At 43.9% G+C, this 21928-nt stretch overlaps 1 protein-coding gene across 7 annotated transcripts in view; it reads right to left on the reverse strand.

Moving 5' to 3' along the window:
* LMO3 (LIM domain only 3) overlaps nucleotides 1–20361 on the reverse strand; it is a 101490-nt gene extending 81129 nt beyond the window's left edge. Inside the window, exons 1-2 of one of the 7 annotated variants that reach the window (XM_078654356.1) lie at nucleotides 20161–20361; nucleotides 12018–12231 (exon numbers count right to left, since the gene is read on the reverse strand). In XM_078654356.1, coding sequence (XP_078510482.1) covers nucleotides 12018–12223 — 206 coding nt within the window. In that variant the 5' untranslated portion in view covers nucleotides 12224–12231; nucleotides 20161–20361. Of the gene's footprint in view, nucleotides 1–12017; nucleotides 12232–13676; nucleotides 13726–14282; nucleotides 14441–16127; nucleotides 16153–16357; nucleotides 16524–16656; nucleotides 16682–19431; nucleotides 19894–20160 lie in introns of those variants that run through there. The other 6 variants (XM_078654339.1, XM_078654324.1, XM_078654316.1 and 3 more) reach the window with 6 other exon arrangements.
* Between the last annotated feature and the right edge of the window lie 1567 nt (nucleotides 20362–21928).

Below are 21928 nucleotides of genomic sequence, written 5' to 3' on the forward strand. Positions count from 1 at the left end.
TTGTGATGGTAAGTATAGCTTTATTATTCTTCACTCTACATCACATCTACTTATCTTGAGGAGCAAAATCAATGTAAATATATAGGGAATTACATATAGTAAATCTATACTTACCTAGATGTGCTTACCTTCATAATATTTTGGTAGCCTATCTTAGGAATATGATATTTTTGTAGCATATTTTACACTCGATATTACCTTAATAGATCCCTGAGATTTCCAGGCCATTACAACTAAAGGCTGTGGTTTCAACATATATAAAGACTGCATTCTCTTTTGATAATCTAATGAGTAGTCCTCGTTTGCTATCGGATAAATAATGATTGCAATGTAGGGTTAGGATTGTGATAGTCAACATTACCACTCAGAATGATCATCTTGAATGTTCTGGAAGAAGCAAGGAAAGACACCCTAGTACGTATAGCCCTGATCAGTCACTGGCACTTACAAGGTACCTTTATTACGTGCAGCAAACAGTTCAATGAAGCAAGGCACAAAGGACAGAGTAAGCACCAAGGAAAATGAACAAAAAGATGCATCTATTAGGTTGGTTAGAGGTGTGCACGTTGATAAACATTGAACCAATGTTTAGTCGTGGAATGGATGGATATGGTGGATTTGATCTTAGGTATCAAGACATCTGACCCAAAGATCACTATCCTGATGTAAAAGGGAAAAAAAGCCATTGATGCAGCCATACTAAGGTGAGGCTTCCACCTACCATAACACAGAAAAATGCTTGCTACAGTCAAAAAGAAAGAAGAAAGGGGGTTTCCTGTGTAAAATACATGTACAAGATAAATGAGTGTGATGGAGTAGAATTTTCAGATGTAAAATTGTGCCTCAATCACTTCATAGGAAGAGGAATGATACAAAGACAATAGCCTGAGGTGATGGGTTTATATTCATCTAGAATGAACCGCGGTGACATTGACAGGGTATCAAAGCAAACTCTGTAGGGAGGGAAACATGTATAAGAAAAGCATTGGCATAGCCAATAGGCCTCGCTATTGGGACCTTATAAGTATTTAGTTATGCAACTGTTGCATGGCTAAACACTTATAAGGTCCCAAATGGGAGACCTATTGGCTATGCCAATGCTTTTTTTTTTTTTAAAGGACAAGCAGTGCTATCAGGCTCCGACTAACACTTAGTCCACCGCATCCCACGTAGACGCTGCAGCCATCTTTGGATGGTTTTAAAGCCAATTCAAAACCGGTCGCCAGTGTATGTGAATCCCTATCACTGTGAGACTGTTCTCCTGCTTCCCAATTCTATTAAATACAGATTATGTCCATGGCTCATCCTACCCACGTTTCACGTGCAGATTTGAAATACTGATGGTTTGGGCTTCCCGGAATTCAACTGAGAGAAAGGAGGAGAGAGGGGGAGAGAGGGAGAGAGAGGGGTAGAGGAGGGGAAGAGTAGGGGAGAGGGGGGGAGAGAGCTGGAGAGGTAACGAGGTGGAGAGGTAGAGGTAACGAGGTAGAGAAGTAGAGGTAAAAGTAGAAAGTAGAGGGATAGAGGTAGAGTTAAAGAGAGGCAGAAATTTAGAGGTAGACAGAGGTGGAGAGAGAGGGTGAGAGAGAGGGTGAGAGAGAGGTAGAGGTAGAGGTAGAGGTAACATAAAGAATGACATTTGTAGTTCAGCACCCATTCAGGAGTTTGCTCCCGAACTATGCCGCATTCTTACTGTGATGCCAGTAGAAATAGTTTGGGTGCAGTACACACGCAGAAGAAGGGTGGAGAAAGAGTATGTAATTGAGTTAGCATCAAGAAGCCTTACACCCACAGAAGAGGCGCATTCTGTAAGAGAGAGACACTAGCTTGTGTGTGGGATACGGAGCATTTTCAGGTACTTGGGTACTGAGTTTGATGTAGAATGGACCACAAAACAATGGTAAATTTGCTTACAACAGAGGAGTTTGTGAAGGCATCTGCAAGAATTGGCAGTATTTCTATGCAGTTACAAGATTATAATGATCAAATATGTGCCAGGTGTACAAAACAAAGTTCTTGATTGTTTAGGCCATATGCCGTTACCCATTAGACAACTGCTTTATAAAAGAAATGGGGTGAAGCATGTTTATCCTTCTGTATATCACCCAGCAGGGAAAGGGGCAGTGGAGCGATTTAATTGGGTAATGAAAGGTACTAGCCAAACAGCTTGTGAAAATGAGAAGGGATGGGAGGTAGTGTTGAAGAAAATGTTGTGGACATACAGATGGACACCTTCGCTCTCTGGGTACAGTCCTTTTGTGCTGATGCGGAGTAGGGAGCTATTCACCAAAGAGAACATGGGGCGGAAGGATAGTGCAAGATGAGTGAGTGCTCACCAGAAGTGCTTAGGAGGAACGCTGATAAAGCTGGCTGAACTCATAAAAAGTTGCTGTTTCCGTGCTGTCCGGCCACAACGTAGAGTGGAGACTAAAGTAAGTTGTACACTTGGAAGCGCATGCATTTATTCCCCACAGGTACATGGGATGACAAGGAAAGGCCATCTAACTTATGGTGCCAAGAAGTCAGGAGTAACAGTAAAGGGAACTGAGCGGAAAAACTAGATGATGGGGTCACCCTGGAACCCACGGGTGTGCAAAGGGAGGTAGGGTAAATTGCCATAGCCTAAGACTGATCTTGAAATGAAGTGTGTACCTCCTTCCTCTGCAGACTGATCTTGAAATGAACTGTGTACTTCCTTCCTCTGCACGATCGGCTTTCCGCTCAACTAAGTTTCACTCTGAGATCTATATTAGTGTACAGTGTTGCAAATTATACATATCACATGGTAACCCAATCTGACAATATATTTTAAAAAATGAATTTCCAGATACAAGCTAGGTAAACCATCTACGATACAGTCTTTCATAGGGCAAGACCTCAAAAGAGATTGCTTATCCTACTGAATTAACTGACCCACCAAACCATACTAATTTCAAATGCATCTGAGCAGCTTGCCCGAATATAAATGTAATTATAAGCAAGACAGAGCACTCAAGTTATACTTTAATACAATAAGTGTCTTCCTCTCACTGAAAGAAAACTATTTCGGAAGAACAAAACTATGCCATACGCTCCCAAGCTTTCAATGGTACATATCTGCAAAAATAATCTAAAGTCTGTAAATCTACCTGCACATGCTTTCGTATATTTAAAGTGCAACTTGAGGTGATAAATTAATGGAAAAGCACTCCACTCTGACTGTATTTATACTGACTTGCAATATACTGGTCAGTCAGCCAGCCATCCTTTAACCTGATCTTATATTTTCACTAAACAATATTAAGCAGCAGAGAACATGGGCAGTACCCAAGAAATTGGGCTCAACAGACCAGAGACATTTGGTGCAAGCTAGGCAGGAGCTTTAGTTGGGTCATGTACCTATAGTTTTTTTCTTCTTTTTTTTAAACATGTTTATTGAGATTTTGTGTATTGCATACAATCATAAGTATTTCTTGTCATGGAATGATTTGTAAAAGAAAAGGTACAACAGGGAAAAGAGGTGCAGTTTTCACGTAATGTGTGCCTATGATCCAGTAACTTCACCTTAGCTTATAGATCGGCAGGGAAAACACCAGTTGGTCTAGCACAAATGGAAGTTGCCTGACTTGCTGCTTCACATGCAGGCTAGCTGACACATAACAGTGATCCGCATATAATGCGGGGCTAGATGGCCAGAAACTGTCATGCAAGGAGGCAGGAGGAGAAACAGGCTGACATGGAATGGCAATGATACCAAGAATCTAGTATAGAAGTTTAGTATATCAAGCAGACGAAGATGCCATTCAGAGTGAGAGGTGGTGGTACATATGGAAGACGCTTGCAAGCAGCAGACAGAGAAGTGCAAGTAGAGCAGTTAGCATGCACAGGAAGTGGGGGGCGCAGAACGGAACTCTTTTCTTTTTTTTTTTTAAAAAGGTGCTGGCAAGAATCGGGACATTAGCTTGGCATGCAAGGATGTTAACACACAAGATGCTAATGGCTAGGAGGAGTCAGTGCTTTCAATGGTAAACAAGAAGTGCAAGCAAAAAGTGGATGCAAGTGTTGCACGCGCGCAATGTGAAAAGTGAAAGTAGGCTGCAAAAAGTGGACGCGAGTGATGCGTGCGCATGCGATGGGAAAAGTGAAAGTAGGCTGGCAAGTGGTGTGCGCGCACCAGGATGAGGGAGGAAAGCCATATGGCACCTCTGCTCGTCATTGTGCGCGTAACCGCACACTCTAGGCAAGCCAGCTTTTGGTAGGACTTTTAAAAGCCCGTTTACAAAAATGCTCGCTGAGCAGCACATGCGCTGGCTCAGGCGAGACCTAAAAAATAAGCCAATATAACTTAAGGGGACCAAATTGCACACACACACACACACACACACACACACACCATGAACAGGCGTGATGTAAACAAGGTTGCATAGATAAAGATCTAAAGGGTCTGATGTGTAATGTAAATTAAAATGTTACTGTTACGACTAAAGAAGTAGATCGGCTACTCTTGAATAGCTGAGGGATGTGTAGATGATAAAAGGCAAACTGTGTGGCCTTTTGTCATTGATATAAAGAGTCTGAACCATAGCATATGGCTGATAGAACGTTATACAGTTTTATGAATTTCGTTCAGTATTCTATTTGAAAATTAATTAAGTAAAAAGACCACACACGTGCTTCACAGTCAAGAATGATATAATGTGAACCAGAGTGATGATCACAAAACAAAAGTGAACAAAGCAGTCCTACATTATTGGCCGACTTTGGGTCAGAAAATGTTAAAGGTGCAATTGGTCAGAGTCCATCCAAATTTCACTCAGCTATTCCTCTAGCCTGCTTTCTTCTCTTCTGTCAGCAATCATAGCAGGCCATTCAGTAAACAGGCTACTGCACAGAAGTGAGCAAGATAATGTGTTTGGCAAATCACTTGTGTTGCTGGAGCTGGCAAGGTGAGCGCTTCTTCTCACCCCACCCAGAACACCTTGCACCATGATGCCCCACTTATTGTCAAAGTAGATGGCTTAGCATTTGACCCAAGGTGGATGCTACAAGGGTCTTCGTTTAGCAGACAAACCTACTGCTGCGTCAGTCAGCAGTGCCACTAGGAAGGACTGAGTGTGGAGCAGTTGATATAGAGCAGCAGAGTGTGTGTGTGGTTGACGCATTATCTGCTGCTACATTTTAGGAAGAATGGAGATGAACGAAAAAAACATGGTCAAGATTCAGCAAACTGGCAAATGCATTCAAACAATATGCATTACACAGCAAATAAACATGGAACATGTAAAGTCAAACCATGTCTTGTGCAATACTCTTTCCAGCAGTCTGTCCGTGTTCAAGCAAAGTTGGTTAATGTTTTAGTCTCCATTGCCTGTTATTAGCCTTTCTTTGACCAAGTTTTCAGGACAGGGTAATGGTGGTGATGGAGTGAGAACGGGCGGTACCACACTTAGAAAAAAAGAGGTAACGGAACTATTTTTTGTCAATCATTCAAAGTGTACTCTGCACACAGACAGCGTCTTATCGAGATCAGTTCTTTCACCAGCTTATTTGAAAATCTTAGGTATACAGGGAAAGCTAGCTGAATCTCCCTCTGTGTTGTGAAATTCACAAACTTCACCGAGCATCAATATACGTCCAAATATTTTGAAGAGGCATTACTGTTATAAGGAGTTAACTTCCCTCTGATAAGATGAGTAGAGCATCTGAAATGTAAAGCAACGTTATGAACAAATTAAGAGATGGAGCCTTCCGCTTCACGATGACTGTACTGAGTTGCATTGCTCTCTGGCTTTGGTCCCAGGGGCATCTGCATTACAAGTTCAAATCTCGATGACCAGTGGTGAACTTTTATTCTGTCTGGTATGGCTTTAGAAAGCATGTGTGTCAGTAACCCATGATCTCGTAGGAATAGCCTCAGAACACAAATATTCGACAAACTAGCTCTGCCTCAATACATAGTCATCGTAGAGAGAAGATCGGCTCAAATGCACAAAACATCTGACTAATCCAACAACCCATGAAGGAAACTTGATGGGCCATGCCAGTTTATATGCTAAAGAGAGGAAGGGCTGAGAATAAGCCCGGCGCTAAAATCATCTTCAAACACTAGGATTGACATGACAAGGATTGTAGTTTTGTGACAGGCAGCAAATGTGCACCATATAAAGAAGCAAAAGTTTAACCACTGATGAGCGCCTCCAGCTGGCTTTACCAAAACAGTCTATAAAAGGAGGATTTCATGGCCGATTAGCACGAATAGGGGAAGAGAGACACTTAAATGTACACTCTTATCCACGGTCAGGCAAAAATGTATTTAGTGCTTGTGGCCTATTGATAAATGCACATTCCCGATTCATATTATATAACAAAGAAAGGATCTGGTGTGAAACAATAGAAATACAAGATGCATTGAGTAAATTAGTTTAACGAGGTTTTAGATTCGAAATGTACTTCAGTCATGGTTGTCTTGTTACCTGAAGAAAAGGAAATACTGCATGACCAGCACAAAAACGAAAGACCTAGCTAAGCTGATTGATCAGCGACAAACAGATAGGCAAAACAGATCCCTGGCTTGATTTAGGTGGTGGCGTTTAGATGTGCTGCTTTCATGTTCTCCTCAATTAAATGTGTTATGAGCTCTCACAGGTGCTTTTTAAGGGATCTTGCTTCCGGTATAGTGCCCAACAAATCCACGAGGCAGCCATTACAAAATGAGTCCCTACTTATATCAAGTGTACGACCGATCTATTACAATGCACAAAAACATGGCAGAAGTTCTACTTATATTTTGCTAAATTTTTTGCTGATTCCTGCAAAAGCAAAGGTATTTTAATCATCCAATCCGGTCTATGATCTATCATATTTAAAGTGTAGAAGCGTTTTATGGAGAGAAGGCATGATGTACAGTATGTTACACAAGTAACTCAAGGTGGCATAGCAATAAATGTCTTGGCTAGCTGTTGTAACTGGAGCTTGTGAACTTGATCCCTTCTTTTGCATATTGTAGGTACTTTCCTGAATGTTGAAGTAGGCATTCTGCCGGGGCAAACTCTCCCTAGTAAATGGGCATGCGTACGAAGCAAGAATTATCGCACACCTAGTGAGAGAGTGGCGACCAATTACTATTATCTCATGAAAACAAGATCGTGTAAAATGTAGTCTCCCATGTGAAAGTGATTAATTTGATAAGATCTGTAGGAAACACAATGAGGCAGAGGAAAAGGGTACCTGGAAGCTAGGAGACAAATTAAAGAATTCGAGCCGCAAAAGGTACATTTAAAATAGTATGGTCAGTTGTTCCCCTTTTAGAACAATGACGCAACATCGATTTGGAATTAAGCTGCATAGAAATAGAATCAATACCGTTACTGCACAACCTATTTGGGAATGCCTTACAATCATAAGTACTTTCCATATTGGTAAGTTAAAGAGGTAGGATTCCCAGAAAGACTGTAGTCCTGCAAATCATGTGTGCAGTTGTGCCTCTGTCATCGATGCAAGGCTATTAGAGAACCACTTTCTAAATAGTTTTTTTTTATTTTCACGCAAAGCTTCATCTTTCAATGTTTTATCATATCAGCCTCTTCTTATACAATCAAGAGGGCTTTGGGATAATTCCTTTGGAATGCAAGTTGACGTGAAAATTGATTCAAATAGAATTTCAGTACACAAAAAAAGTTAGCAATTTCTAAATGGCATGTCAGTGCAAAGGAAACATTGAGCACCTTAACATATTTCCATGCCTCAAAGTGGTCTAGTCGGATTTTTTTTTATTCCAACACAAGAGGACAAACCAAAGTGGTCAGTGCTCTTTGGAATGCAGGACGAAAAAAAATGCATTCTTATTAATGTAACAGGTTGTTGAACCAGCTGCTTGCTTAGTAAAACGTGCAGCTTGTAACTGAAGGACCTAGTAAAGACATTTCACAATTTTAAATTAATTATAGGCATCTCTACATAAACATGAAATTACTTGTAATCAATTAGCACTTTCTGCTTGTGGTCTAAACACATTTGCCCTATTTCTTAAGTCTGCAAGTCAAGCTCCCTTGGTGTTTAGATGTGCAGTTATACAAGGGTCATCCTAATGAGCTTCAAATAATAAAGTGGCGATGGCTAGATGCTGTCTGGTTGCCAAGGACAAACGTCACAGAAACTATAAAAACTCAAGGGGAAAAGTCTAGTTTAGCACCCATTAGGTTAAAACTCCCAGTAAGGACAGAAGAGCACACTGTTGCCTATCGTCTAGCAGTCTGCGATTTTATATCATAACCAAATTCGAGGCAGACACAACATTGTACGTCCATAACTAAATAGATTGGGGCAAGTATATTGTTAAAAATGCGTTGAACTCATTCACTGCAGTGAATGTCATTTATACGTGTACTTAATTACACAATTGGTCGGCACTGTAAAAAAGAAAATGTCTAGATGTGATTAAAGAGTAACAGAGTTGTATATAATTAAAGCACCCTTTTACAGTGCTGATCTTGTCAGACCTCAACCACTAGCTATAATCCAAGACTCAAAATCTATTTTCAGGACTTGATGAAGCTTGATTGCAAGCAACAGAAAACCTATTTTATTTGTACACACCTAATGGGTGATCATAACATTAGCCGCTCAATGAATATCAGCATTTTCAAAATAAATAAAATGGCTTTTATTTGTCGTGGACGTGAGCACTTCCCATAGCATAATCATAGTTTGATAGTCTGTCCGATTACAGCATTCAAAGTCAGGAATTATTATTGCCATTTACAGGAATAAATCTATGGAGGAAATATGGATAGAATCACAAAAACGTCTTCTAAAGAGTAAAGCACAAGTGTTATTAAGCCAGTTTATAATGCTTTCTAAAATCCAGTTCAAGAAAGCAGAAGTGAATAGGACCTGTATCCTTTCAAAGCATAAATTGCGTTTTCAAAACTATTGCAAAACAATTTTCAATGCCAAAAAATATACAGATGATTTATATGCAGGTCTTAATAATTCTTTGAATGTTTGATGAAAGACAAAGTGCTTCACCCTACTATACTCCATTTACATGCAGGTAAGTTGATCAAATGATTTTATGTTTTTAGCAACAAAAAAAATACGGCGGAAATCCAATTAAACATAACGAATCACCATTCAGCCAAAGATTTGTCAGCACAAAAAAAAAAAAGAAAACAATATAAGTAAAGGCATTTTGAAGATCTAAATAGGCTTCAATCAAAATTCAATTTTCTTTCATCAATCAGCGCCCTAGTACACAAGTATTTAAAGATCTTGAGATCTTGTGTGTAAATGTTTTACAAAGGTTTTGAAGCTTTGCATTATTAATCAAAATCCATGTAATTGTTAGAAAGAGTCCACTAGCTCAAAGAAGCAACAAGTTGTTGGTTCTAAAAGAAGGGGAGAAACTTTCTCTCCTATGGTATGGAAAATATCCCAAGCATTCCCAAAACAGCCAATGTCCAATATCGGCGAGAATTAATGATATGGCAGTACTTCTAGAAGTGAATAACTATATCTATTGGTAGTTAAGCCACAATTTCCCTCCAGCCAAAGTAAACTTGTTCATTCAAGTGAAATAATGTGCTTTTAATCAAAACAACTGAAAACGTGTCTACAGAGAGTTGTGTGCATTTAAAAAGCCCTTCTACACAACTGTTCCCATCCTGCATGTGAAGAAATTGAAGAAAAAAAAATATTTTGCAGTGCTATTATAGCCCACATAAATCGTCCAAGTCATAATATGGTCTTGCTAAATGTATAATACATTGGGAGAGGAGGGAGAAAATACAGGACCCTAACCATTAGTTTTAGAAAATCTACCCTCAAACTGGCCATATAGTGTTATTAAACGTACGAACTACATGTATTATTGGGTGGGGTTAAATGTACAGTCTACGCAAAAAAACACGTTCTCCCTTTAGGATTTCATTATACACAGCTAACATGCGAACTTGAAATTAAAAATAGAGAGAAAAAAACGGTTGCTTTCCTCCATTTGAACACTGGATCCAAACATCTAACAAGCATATTTATGCATGGGCATATGATCTTCTGGGATAGAAGTATCAAACACCTTCCTAACTCAATGTTGTTCTATAGGAAGCACTTCGTTCTGGTTTGTTTGAATCGACTGTTGGAATGACATGCACCCTGTAGCGTCCATTAATGCATTTTCCACGTCTCATCTTACTTGGTCTAGAAAGCAGCGAGATAAAATCACTGGCAAAATTAATATCACAGAAAACTGACATGTTAAGAAATAGCACCAAAACAAATAGCACCACCACAGATGGCACATATGAAGAGTTCCCAACATGAAATCCCATTGAGCTTCAACATTCTGAGAGACTGCTACAAAGCAGTTCACACTTTCCACTCATTCACACCTCTCTCCTTCAGATAAAAGCAGGGAGTTGCAATTCCAATGATAAATGTAGTTTCAACAGAGGACCTGCATGCAGACCACCAAGCACAGTCTGACAGAATAGGACATCACTACCCCCTTTTAAAAGCATTTCTAACACCATGGACAAACTATTTGATGTAGAATATTTCAGAGGGTCTGAAATAACTGTCCCCAAATGCACTCACCTTTTGCAGAATGTTCACAATTTTTTAATTTCTCAGTGCAGTTCCAGACATTTGGTTGCAGATTGTAAGGAGGTCCTTGGGTTTGAAAGCTTACGTGTGTAAAGTCATGAATAGGCCTGCTCTGGTACATATTATGAAGTATAGCAAAACTGCCAATGTCTATGAACTTAGAAAGCTTACTTGCTCACAAGGGTTAAAGGTCTATGGGAAGGCAGGTATTTATTCCAGAACATGCTGGGAAGACCATATACACATACTAATTGGAGATAAATACCTTAGGACCCTTGTATTCAGTCTGTATCCCTGCCTGATGCTCCTTCATCAATCTTCCTAGCTGTCCAGTTTTTGCACTCACAATACAAAGTCGCCTGTGAGAGTTCAAGCATTGTCACAACCAATAAAGCTTACCAATTGGCTTGAGTGTCCGAGTAAACTTACATTAAACAGTTTTTAAATGTTTTAATATACTCTATTACTATCTTTCAGGACTCCTTATAAATAATTCTACATTTTATATCATGTTGTCCTGAAGTAATACAAATAATCACATAAACCTCACAAGCCATTTTACAAATAACACTTCCAAGAAATTAATAAATAAATTACTGTATCACCTTGCTGCCTCTCCCTTATAAATCCCCAAACTCCTTCCTTTTTACGTTGACTCATCAGCACTTTATTCCCAGTCCCCCTCGCCCCAATCTATCCTATCGAACCACTCTGAAAATAACCTTTGGGCTCAATGCGCCTTCTGCCATTAACTTCTCCCTCCACCACGGCTAGCCTACTGACACTTTATTGCACTCCTTCATTGTATATTTTAAATGAAAAAAACTAACTGTACAGATGCTGATCCTTTTTTAACACCTCCTACATATATATACGTGTTATGTCTTATTGCACTGCGCTCTCAGGCCCTCTAGGTCTGCTTCACTCTATTGAAACCCTCAAACATATACTTTGTACATGCTCTATACTTCAGTGCACTATGACAAAACAATACAGGAGTACTAACTAAAGAGAACTTATTTTTATAAAATCAGTGATCAAGTAATGTTTGAAGGATTCCATGTACTTTTACGGCCTCTCTCAACAAATTTCTAAAGCTGTTAAGAAAGACTCATCAATAGTGTGAGAAAGATGTCGAATATTTTGGAAGCCATTTGTAATCTTTGCAGAATTCGTTGGAGAACCTACAGTTGTTAAATCGTAATGTAGAGAGAACTGAAGCAGAGTTGATCTTGCCATGAGAAGGGAAACTTGTCAAAGGGGAACAATACAAAAAACCTAAATGCATGTTAATAGATATAGCCACAACTTGGTTTACATTAGTAGATATTATAAGACACAAAAAAGGGAGGGGGCACCTTTGGGCGATTAGACTGATTCATACAAATTCTTCAGAAGCACATCTAGCGGGCATCGGGGTGTAAGCTGAGAAATCCTACCTTAAGTAATCTCTGCGACAGAGGATCAGGTTGGCTTTTGTGTACAGGGTGGATCCCACCTCACCCAGGCGGCAGTCACAACAGGCGCACTTCAGGCAGTCCTCATGCCAGTATTTGTCCAAGGCCTTCAGAAGATACCGGTCCTTGATCTTACGGTTGCAGCCAGCACAACCTTTCGGCTTGGTGTCTGGCTGGACTGATAGCATTTGTATACCTGATACAAAAAACACCGCAGAACAAAAGCCTATGAGAGTCTGTAGAGCACAAAGGCAGACAACTATTCCAAATTCCTAACACTAGTTCATATTTAAAAGAAAGGTACTGAAGATAAAAGAGTGCAGATCATGAAAATGTTAAACATTTGAAATAGGACAGTGTGAAATAAGCTTTTACAAACTATATACATGGCATACCTATAAAGGTTTAAAATATATTTATTACATATGTTAACACAAGAAAAGACGGTGGACTTGATGCGCACAGACCACAGGGGTGGTGAGAGGTGAGCACAATGGGGGGGGAGGGAGGCGAGCACAAGAGGCTCCCACGGCTGAACCTGGGAGGCGCACACAGGTGCAAGGCAGTGAGGCATCCCCAGGTGCAAGTGCTCTAATACGAACAGAGTATGGAATACAGAAAGGCGCCAAGTGCTGCAGAAGGCCCATGTAGCAAGAGAAGCTTTTGATAATAAATCAGCATTGGTTTTGGTGGCTGGGTGTAGAACAAGGGGCGACACTGCAAAGGGTCGTCGTCTGTCACTCGGTCCCATCCCAAAAGGAAACAAAAAAGAAATACAGGGTGATTAAAATGACACCCGCGAATAAACTGCGAGACCTCACACCGCAAGTCTCCACAAGGAGTGAAAATTCCGGCGTGCGGAAGGACAGTGTGGGCACGCGAACAGCAAACTCGCGGAAATGATTCTTGTCCGCAAGACGCCTCTATTCTGAGTTATGTGGCAGTTTAAGGGCGATCATAATTAAAAACACCACACATAATAGCCCGTTCAGCGCGCTGTGCCGAGAGAAGCGGAGCCATTCCATTTAAACTCTGGTGAGCTTTTAATTGCCTGGATCGCTTTGTGCGCTTCCCAACGCCTGAGTGAGCCCATTATGCCCTCTTGTTCTGTGCCACTCATCCGAGCAGTCGCGGACTCCTGCTTAACACAACACAAAGTAACGGCAAACGCACAACGCGCAGCATAAATATACACTTGCACACAAATGCTCGGCCTGGGCGCACACGGTTCTGGTGCTCCTCGAGTCCACAGCTGCAAACTTCTCTCAAGTTGCGAATTTGGGTTGGGCTGAGGCAGCGCGGCCATCCCAAACAAGTGTTGGTAAAGGGAAGAGGCAGAGGGGATAAAAGAAAGCATCTACTGGGACTAACGCAAGCCCCCCTCCACCCCTCCCCGCCGCAAGCCTAAATAGAAAATGTAGCCAAAGTGCTCATTCATTTGACAAGGGAGACCAAACAAAAGCCAGCGTCCCCTCCCGCTTCAAACCCCGACTTGGCCTAAAAAAACTAATTTCTCTCAGTTCAATGGCTCAGAGCATCCCTGCGGGCTGCTTCCCTCCCTAAGCCTCCAGCCGGGGAGTGGGGAAACCACCTCAGAAGCTCAAATTGCTTTCTAAACTAGCACCCCTTCCCCAGTCTCACCTCAATCTGTTTTCTTTCAGAGCAAGGGCTGGGAACCAATTCGATTCCCTTCTCCTATGCAGCTGTAAGGCTCGGAGATACTGACATTTTTCCACTCTTATCAGTTTAATTACAGTTACCATGGCAGCAAAGTGCTAGTGCTTGGCAAAGGCCAACAAGAGATTTGCAAGACTGAGTTCAATTCTGATGCCGCTCACATGCATAAAGAAACAGAAATACAGAGACGCACAGCTCGCACTATGTAACCTACTGCTACGTAGGGGCAGTGTACAGCTCGGCGTGACGCGACATTCCAAACCAGGCATTGGAAAGCACCGAACGGTGTTTGCTCCGGGTCGCAGCGGGCAAGAATTGTTTAACATAACAGCCTCTCGAAGCTGTAACCAGCAGCCTCATTGCAGACTTCCTGGAAGAAACGGGGCAGAGGTACACAGGCCGAGAGAAGGGAAGGCGTAGTGCGAAAGGTTAATAGGAAGGACGAGACAGTGAGAGAGAGAGAAAGAGTGAGAGAGAGAGAGAAAGAGCCCTAATTAAACAAGAAAGCGCACCATTCTAGTGCATAATAAACAGGCAATGCAAAGGGGTGGAGCAGGCCCGCAGTCTTACCAAAACTTTTCTCGTTTTGCTGCATGGGTTGGTCTGGCGATGCGGGGATGTTGACAGGATGTCTGAGCGGCTGGTACGGTCGCGAAGGGACCTGCCTTGAAAGATGGCCAGCGAGTGCCTGGGCGGTGGGACGTGTTCGGGTGCGAAGAGTGCCGGACAGTAGGATGTTGTCTAACAGGAAGGAGGGACAGGAAATGGTCTGGCTGCTTGGGTGACGCCTTGGTAGTAAATGAATCCCCGATGCTTGAATGCCTGGGTTGCAGGGTGTGAATGAGTTCCTGGCAGGCGAGTGAAGTCTGGACGCTGGGGCAGGACGCAAGGTGCCCGCCTGCTATGGGAGCCCGGATGCGTGGGTCAGTTGGAGGGTGGCAGGCTGCTCGGAGGATGTCTTGGTGAGCCTGCCCGCTTAGGTGATCCGGAGCTCCTGGACACGCAGAGGACGCCTGGCTCCTTGGACGGATCGACTGGATGCTGAGAGGACGCCTGGCTGCTGGAGAAGGTCGGCTGGTATCCGGCTGCTAGGAGGATCTCTTGGTTAGCCGGGAGTCTCGACTGCTAGGTAAACGCCTGGCCGCTTGGATGACACCGAGCTCCGGGATGCCGAGAAGCCTGGCTGCTTGGACGGATCGCAGGTTGCCTGGATGCTGAGAGAACGCTGGGCTGCTTAGACGGATCCGAGACTGCCTGGTTGCTCAGAAGACGCCTGGCTGCTTAGACGGTTCGGTGGACGCCCGGCTTGGCTGCTTGAGGAGGTCGGAGGGTGTCCGACTGACTGCTCATTGATTGCAGGCTGTCCCCGTCTGGAGCTCGTGGGAACAGCTGTATGCAGACACACCGAGCCTGCCTATTGTTCAGACTGACAGCCGGAGCCGAGCGCAGCAGCGTGTCACCCGCTCCACGCACGCACGCACAGAGCCCCGCGCATGTGGCAGCAGTGTGCAAATGATGGCGAAATGACAAAGCCACATGCTTCCCTAACTCGCCTGTAATCCTATAATCCCACTGGTCTCTTTTAGCTGGCTGCTAACAAATGGGTTTGATTAAACTGTCACATGCAGCGTTAGCATACCATATCATGCTCAATAGGAGAGGAGAAAAAAGACCATAAAATATAACTTGGTATTTCACATCGGAGAACCGAGAATGCAGTCCAAGATGCGCTGCAGTCGGGTGAATTTCAAATAGGCGCCGGTCCATTGTTCACTTTTAGCCTGTCATTTGCATTACATTTGAAAGCAAGGGTTTGTTTATGTGGGAAACGTTCAGTGCTGGTGTGTGTGCGAGAGGGATAAAGGAGCGAGGGTAAGTGTGTGCGCGAGTGAGAATTAGAGGGCGTGGCCAAATTACCACAACAACCCTAGATCTTAGCACGGGAAGCTAAAATAAACGTAGGCAATTCTAAGTTCAGATTTCTGTCTATGCACCGAAATGCTTGGGTGAGTTCGTGCAAAGCAGCAAACCTGTTTCCAGGCGTTTTACTGGAGGTTAAACCGATTCTGAAAAGGCTAGACTCTAAAAGGCATTGAAAGTTTACCTATCTACATTATATAGTCTAATTGAAAATGCCAAAATAATTTGCTATCCCACCAGGTGCGTGTAAACTCTGCCTGCGCGCCCAGCTTCGGGCGCTGCGCTCCCTCCCCGGATCAGCATCTTGCAAATGGCAGCATTATATTCCATGCCTCATCATAAAAATAATGAAGCCTCCCAAGGATTTCCGAGCAGCCCTTCTCACCAGAGCGGGCTCTTCATTTAGAAACAAAAGGCAGCAGTTGTAGAGCGGAGCCCTGGGCTGCCCGGGGTCTACCTCATTAGGGCTGCGGAGAGTCCTCCTGCCTCACTTACCTCCTCAATTAGGCCACGCAGAGGAGGCAATTCAGCCGACACGGCGGCGGCTTTGTAGCTCGTCTCCGCGCGAGAGGTCAGGCAGAGGCATTGTTTGAAGCGGCCACGGCAAGGCTGAAGTTTTAAAATAATGAGCTCCGCCAGGAGCTGCGCGTAATTGCGCACCGCAGCCGAGCTACAGGTGTTGTGCTCCTGGCCCCCACCGAGCAGCCCGGCTCCAGACAACTCACCCAGTGTAGCGGCAGCAGGGGCAGCTTGCGAGGACCCGGGCTTGATCATCTGTGCCTTCGGTCCCTCACCAGCCAGGCATGGTGGCGCGGGGGACAGGTCACCAGCGGTGCAGAGCCGGCCGAGTTCGGGCAGCACACAGGCAGGCACGCGGCGGGCCAAACAACACCATGGCAGTCGGCAGCCCCTTCCTTTAAGCGCACCCCCGCCCACCCCCCGCTCCTGCAGCTGCCCCCTCCTCTAGAGTCGTGTTTACCTCACTCTTCCTAATGGCCCCAGAACGCCCCTCCCTTATACACACCTCTCTTCTCAGCGCATCCTCTCGCCTCCCTTTTCATAGCGGCCTTGTTATCTATCCCGGTTAACTCTCCCCACCACGATCGGCGAGACCCCCCTCCCGCAGTAACCTATGACTTCTGACCGTTGTTACCGCCTAAAAGACCCTCCCCTAATGGCGTTATAACCACCCCAAACATTAAACTTTAACCATCCACCTGCCTCTTCCCAGGAGCAGTCATACCCCGTTTACGTTGTTCCTTATCACAACGCTGGCACGTCCTTATGCAAGCAAATCAATCACCCCCCCCCCCCAATCAAGAGCAGGATGGCTTGCATAATACAACTGTACTAAGCTAGCTGTGAAGTCAGTGAAAGCGCGTGCACTAGACACAGACATATGTCCTTTTCAATCCTTCGGGGAGGGGGGGGGGGGGCTTTGCACCTACAAATACGGCAGGCGGGCACGTGCTTCTGTCCCCTCGTCACCGACGGTAACATTTTAAAGTCAGCTGCTGTACTAGAACAAGGTCCTTCACGAACAGCAGGCTGGAAGTCTTTCTAAAGGGGCCCATTTGGGTGGAGTGCGTCGAAATGGCAGCCGTCTTTCTGTAATGTTTGTGGATGATTCTATGCCCGGAACGGAAGCGCACTCCAATCCAGAGGTCACACTGCTTTGACCAACAGTTGTTGCAGTCTAGACTTTCCACTATTAAAAGCCTCATCTTGGAGTTGAGCTATTCACGACGCAGGCCCCCCAGGTTCTCAGTAACTCCAATGATCTTCGTACCTCGAGCAACTGCAATGTACTAAACATCGTTGCTCCTTTTTGTGACGTGAAAGCCCCACCAAAACCCTAGCTCAGTCGCCGTAGTAAAGATACACCTTAAGTCGCGACTTGTGGTAACAAGAGTTCAAGTGTCTACACATAAGTGCTTGCAGGCCTTCAGCGACACACCCATTCCTTTCGCCCCTGGTAACCCTTGCCCCTAACAACCCCTTTCTCTACCAGCATTCCATAGCAACCACCCGTGCCTGACCACTCAGAACACGTAGCTCCTCATTTCAGGCCAGAAGAGGCGCTACACACCTCACTCCATGGACTAAGGGAACTCACGATCATTGCGTAAAGCATCCTGGAAACGGCACCATCCGCGGGCACCGACCTGATCGAGAGCAGGCAAGGATGGCCGAGGAAGCAGTCTAAAGAGAGGCCCCTGGGAGGAAGTGTCTGTCCTTCAGCTTGTCCCCGTCCCCCCTTCTCTCTCTCCTCAGAAGACACCAACTGGACTCCTTCACTCACACATCCGGAAGAAGAGTGTTTGCCCACCGCTGTCTGCACAGGAAAACACACCGAACTGCACAACCCCTTACCAAAGCTCTTAAAAGGAGGAGGAAGAAACGACTGTGTGCGTGCGCGCGAGAAATAACAGCAAAACAAATGGTACAGCTAATGAGGACAATTAAATTAGTTATGTTCAAGGAGATGAGATTGCAGCCCCCCTCCCCGATCCGCTACTACTCGTTGGCAACTGCTGCTCGCTAATTCATGGCAACTGATTGCTGCCTCTATGCAAATCTTTGTTTAAATCATTTAACTAATTACATGACGGGATTGTTCCTCGCCTAAGGTGACATCATTCGCAGCAATAAGCCCCCCACTTGGAGTGTGGCAACAATAAGATTTCTGGTATTAACAGCCAACCGGTACCACACATTAAACAGGCTCAAATCTCCCAGTTCTAAGTACTTAGCGCCCTCAAATCGACCCCTGCGATCTCAGTTGCTTTATCTAACAGAAGAAGGGGCACCAGGAGAAAACTTCGAAAATCAACCGCACGTCGTGCGTAGGAGGATATAATGAAGTCAATAGTTAACATTCAGCGCCACGCCATTCATTTCCCTTTAAAATGCAATGATAATTAGATGGGTCATAAAATGCTCTTCTTTTCATTATGACTGATGAAATGCATTAAAGCTGACAGGGTATTACCTGACAGTAATTAGGTTTTGTCATGAATTAAATTATTTGAAAGCAGGCTATCTCCCCAATCATGCAATTTACAGAGAGTTTTTTTTTTTAAATCTGTGCAACAAGGGTGAGGGGAACACCAGTTTTCCCCACTCTCTATACAATCATGCATTATTCACACCTAATGGGGGATTGTGGGGAAGACAAACAAAAAATTGGTGCACATGAAGAAAGAGGCCGGCCCCTTAAGGCTCTGATGTGATCAGCGTCAGTGACTGGCGACAATTAAATCCAAGTGCCCGAGAGGTGATCTCGTGAGCACGAGGTGGAATGTAATCATCCCATGCCTGCACTCGGCAAACAAAAGGGGGTCGGGGAGAGGACACACAATTAACTCACAGTAAGCCCCAATTTCACCACATCAATGCTTCTTGCCTTCCCATCTCAATTCCCCCAAAAAGGTTAATATTAGAAAAAAAAATAAAACACACATTTTGAGTTTCGACCGCAGTAACTCTACATAGCGCTTCGACAGATAGTGTCAGTGCCTCTCGGACTGGTCTCTAACGACCTAATTACTATTCTCCAGAAAACCAGAGCCACCACTCACTGACAATTACCATAAAGCGTCCTCTTGAATAGCGCCTTTCATCCGGCGTCTCCGGTTTCACAGCACTTTGCATCTGACAGAAGGGTTTGTTACCCACCCCTCCCTCTCCTCACACAAGTTATTTTGTAACTAGTATCATCATCATCATCATCCCACCCCACAACCAAAAGTACCACATCCATTAATTTAGGGATATCAGAAATTAATTAGCACTTTACCTGTTAATAACAGAAGGTCTCTGCAAATGAAATCAGAATACCCTGGCGGTGCCCGGCGCCTTGCCCTGGATGTCGACGACGCGTTCCGTCAGGAACTAAAGGCGCCCCTGGTCCCTCATAGGTTCTCGTTTTTCAGTTTCAATAGAGCGCGAAGGACGAGCGAAACGCGACGTGGATTATGCGAAGTTAAGATGTGAGAAAGCTTCCCACGTTAGGGAGAGCCGTCGCCCCCTCTCTTTAAAGAAAAGAAAAAAAACCCGCAGCCGCACTGATAAAACGATCACCTGTGCCTCCCGCCCTTTCCCCCTCTCCCTGGTCCTTGTTCTGCTCCCTTCCCTTTCCCAAGTACGCGCCAGACCTGAGCGGGCCAGCTCTCTCCTCCAGTATTTAAACACCTCACCGGGTCCCTAGTTAGCGGCTTCCTTCAGCTCATCCAAGAAGCTGACAAGTACCGTTAGAGGAGGCTGTACACGGCGCTCTAATGGACCTCATTACGTTCTACTTACAGATGTTCTCTTAACATAATTGATCTGCGGTGAGTTGAGAGGACTGCAACTTATTCCCTAGCCCCCAATTATGGTTGGGTAATTAGATCCCCAACCTCCAATTTTTCACATTCACCCTTCTAACATTCCAAAATATCAAAGTATCTCTTTCTCACAAAAGCTCCCCCCGCCCCCCTCGCCGGACTCCACTCCACTCTCGGTATTGACAGTTAGATCTGCTAACCTTTGTAGTGACGCCAGTTTTAATGGCGCGCGCGCAGCCCATTGACACAGCTCCAGTTTTTTTTCTCCTTCTCCCTTTTTCTTTTTTAACCCTCGGAAACAAAAGGGTGGAAAAAACTAACTTGTATAGTTTGTACTTTTGATAAAAGGTTGCAGTGATGAGCTCTGGCATCGGAGGTTCTTTTTCTAATGTCGTTTTATCTGTATTAATTCCTCAGATGAGAACTTTAAGGAAGAATTGAAGGAAGAGAGGCAAAGGCTCTGAAACGGTGAGGAGGAAAAGGGAAAAAAAAACACACACAGCACACCTGGGACAGATGAAGCCAAACCAGTGCTTTTATAATGCCAATCAGCAGAGCTGTTATCATCCCTCTAATTAGGAAAGCAGCCTAAAACAGAGAGCACTTGGGGAAATGGTAATGTTATGGTTTTGCACTTAAAAGAGGAGACATTTCCTGCACTGTACGGATCCGGGATTGGGGCTGACACGTCCTTTAACTAATAGGCAGGCTTCTCTGTATGTGTGCGCCTCTGCATGTTTTAGCTCATGAAAGTGGACACGGGGCCTGTGCAGGAGGCGCAGAAGCTGCACTAGTTGAAGGGGAAGCGGGTTTGTACTTCTCTCGCCTCCCCTGAGGGCCCAGGCTCTATTCTTAACGGTTTCCCGCTGAGAGGAAACTCTACAACGGCAGCGCGGCTAGCAGTGAGGCCCTACTTTGCAGGGTAACTTTGACACATGTTCAAGCAGCCTTTTAGCAAGTGTGCTGCTCGTACAAGAGTTCAATCGTAATATAATTATATTGTATTGGTATTTATATAGCGCTTTCCACATCCACTGCGAGGTCTATACCATTTTTCAGGTTGAATTATTTATATGGCGTATCATAAGCCTAGTGCCACTCCGAAGTGTTCTGATTTATGTTGTTCCCTGGTGCCCTTCTAAGTGCATGGTTGAAAGGGTGTTGGTTGTAGTCAGGCCTACATGGGACATGTTTGGTGAGGTTTGTGAAGTACATCAAAAAGATATTGCAAGTCACGGAGGAGTTTGGTGACTATATAGAGGAAAGAGGCCGAAGGCTGAGCTATTTTATAAGGTTATGAAACTCTGAGATGACTTGCAATAGGATTATCGTTAGCAGCTGGGGGTACATTATTCCTTATAATTCTTGGTCACACCATTACCTTTCCCAAAAACGACTTAAATCTTTTGAGTAAAGATGATTCAGAAGACAGGGAGAGCATTTGCAAACACTGAGGATGGAAAGAGTCTCTAGTGCAAAATTAAACCCATCAAAAAAGCTGTTCGATATATTTTGAAAAAATATGTTAGAACTGGTTTAATACAGGCCAGTTTAAAAAAATGAAAAAAGGGACAGCAGCTCAAAATGTGTAAAAATGTATGGAAAGGTTCAAACTTTTCTATAATTACCTTAGGAGCGCAAAAAATTAACATTTTGCCATACATTTCCCCCTTTTGCTTGTCAAGTAAAAAAAAAGCTACACAAATAGATACATCTGTGAGTTAAAACCGGTTAAAAATAAGTTAAAACCAGTGCTTGAAATGGTAAAATAGAAGTGCAGGTAATCTGTACCAGAGTACCTGCTTGTTTCTGAGAAGTGCCGGTACTCTCCAATTAAAGGTATCGCATTTATCTTGAGAAGTGCCGGTACTCTCCTCCTCAAAATAAAAAAGGGCGGTACTTCGTACCGGACAGTATCGGCCCATTTAAAGCACTGGTTAAAACACATAGGATAAAAACAAATAGGAA

This window comes from Lissotriton helveticus, chromosome 1_1, assembly GCF_964261635.1.
Source record: "Lissotriton helveticus chromosome 1_1, aLisHel1.1, whole genome shotgun sequence".
Lineage (NCBI taxonomy): Eukaryota > Metazoa > Chordata > Amphibia > Caudata > Salamandridae > Lissotriton > Lissotriton helveticus.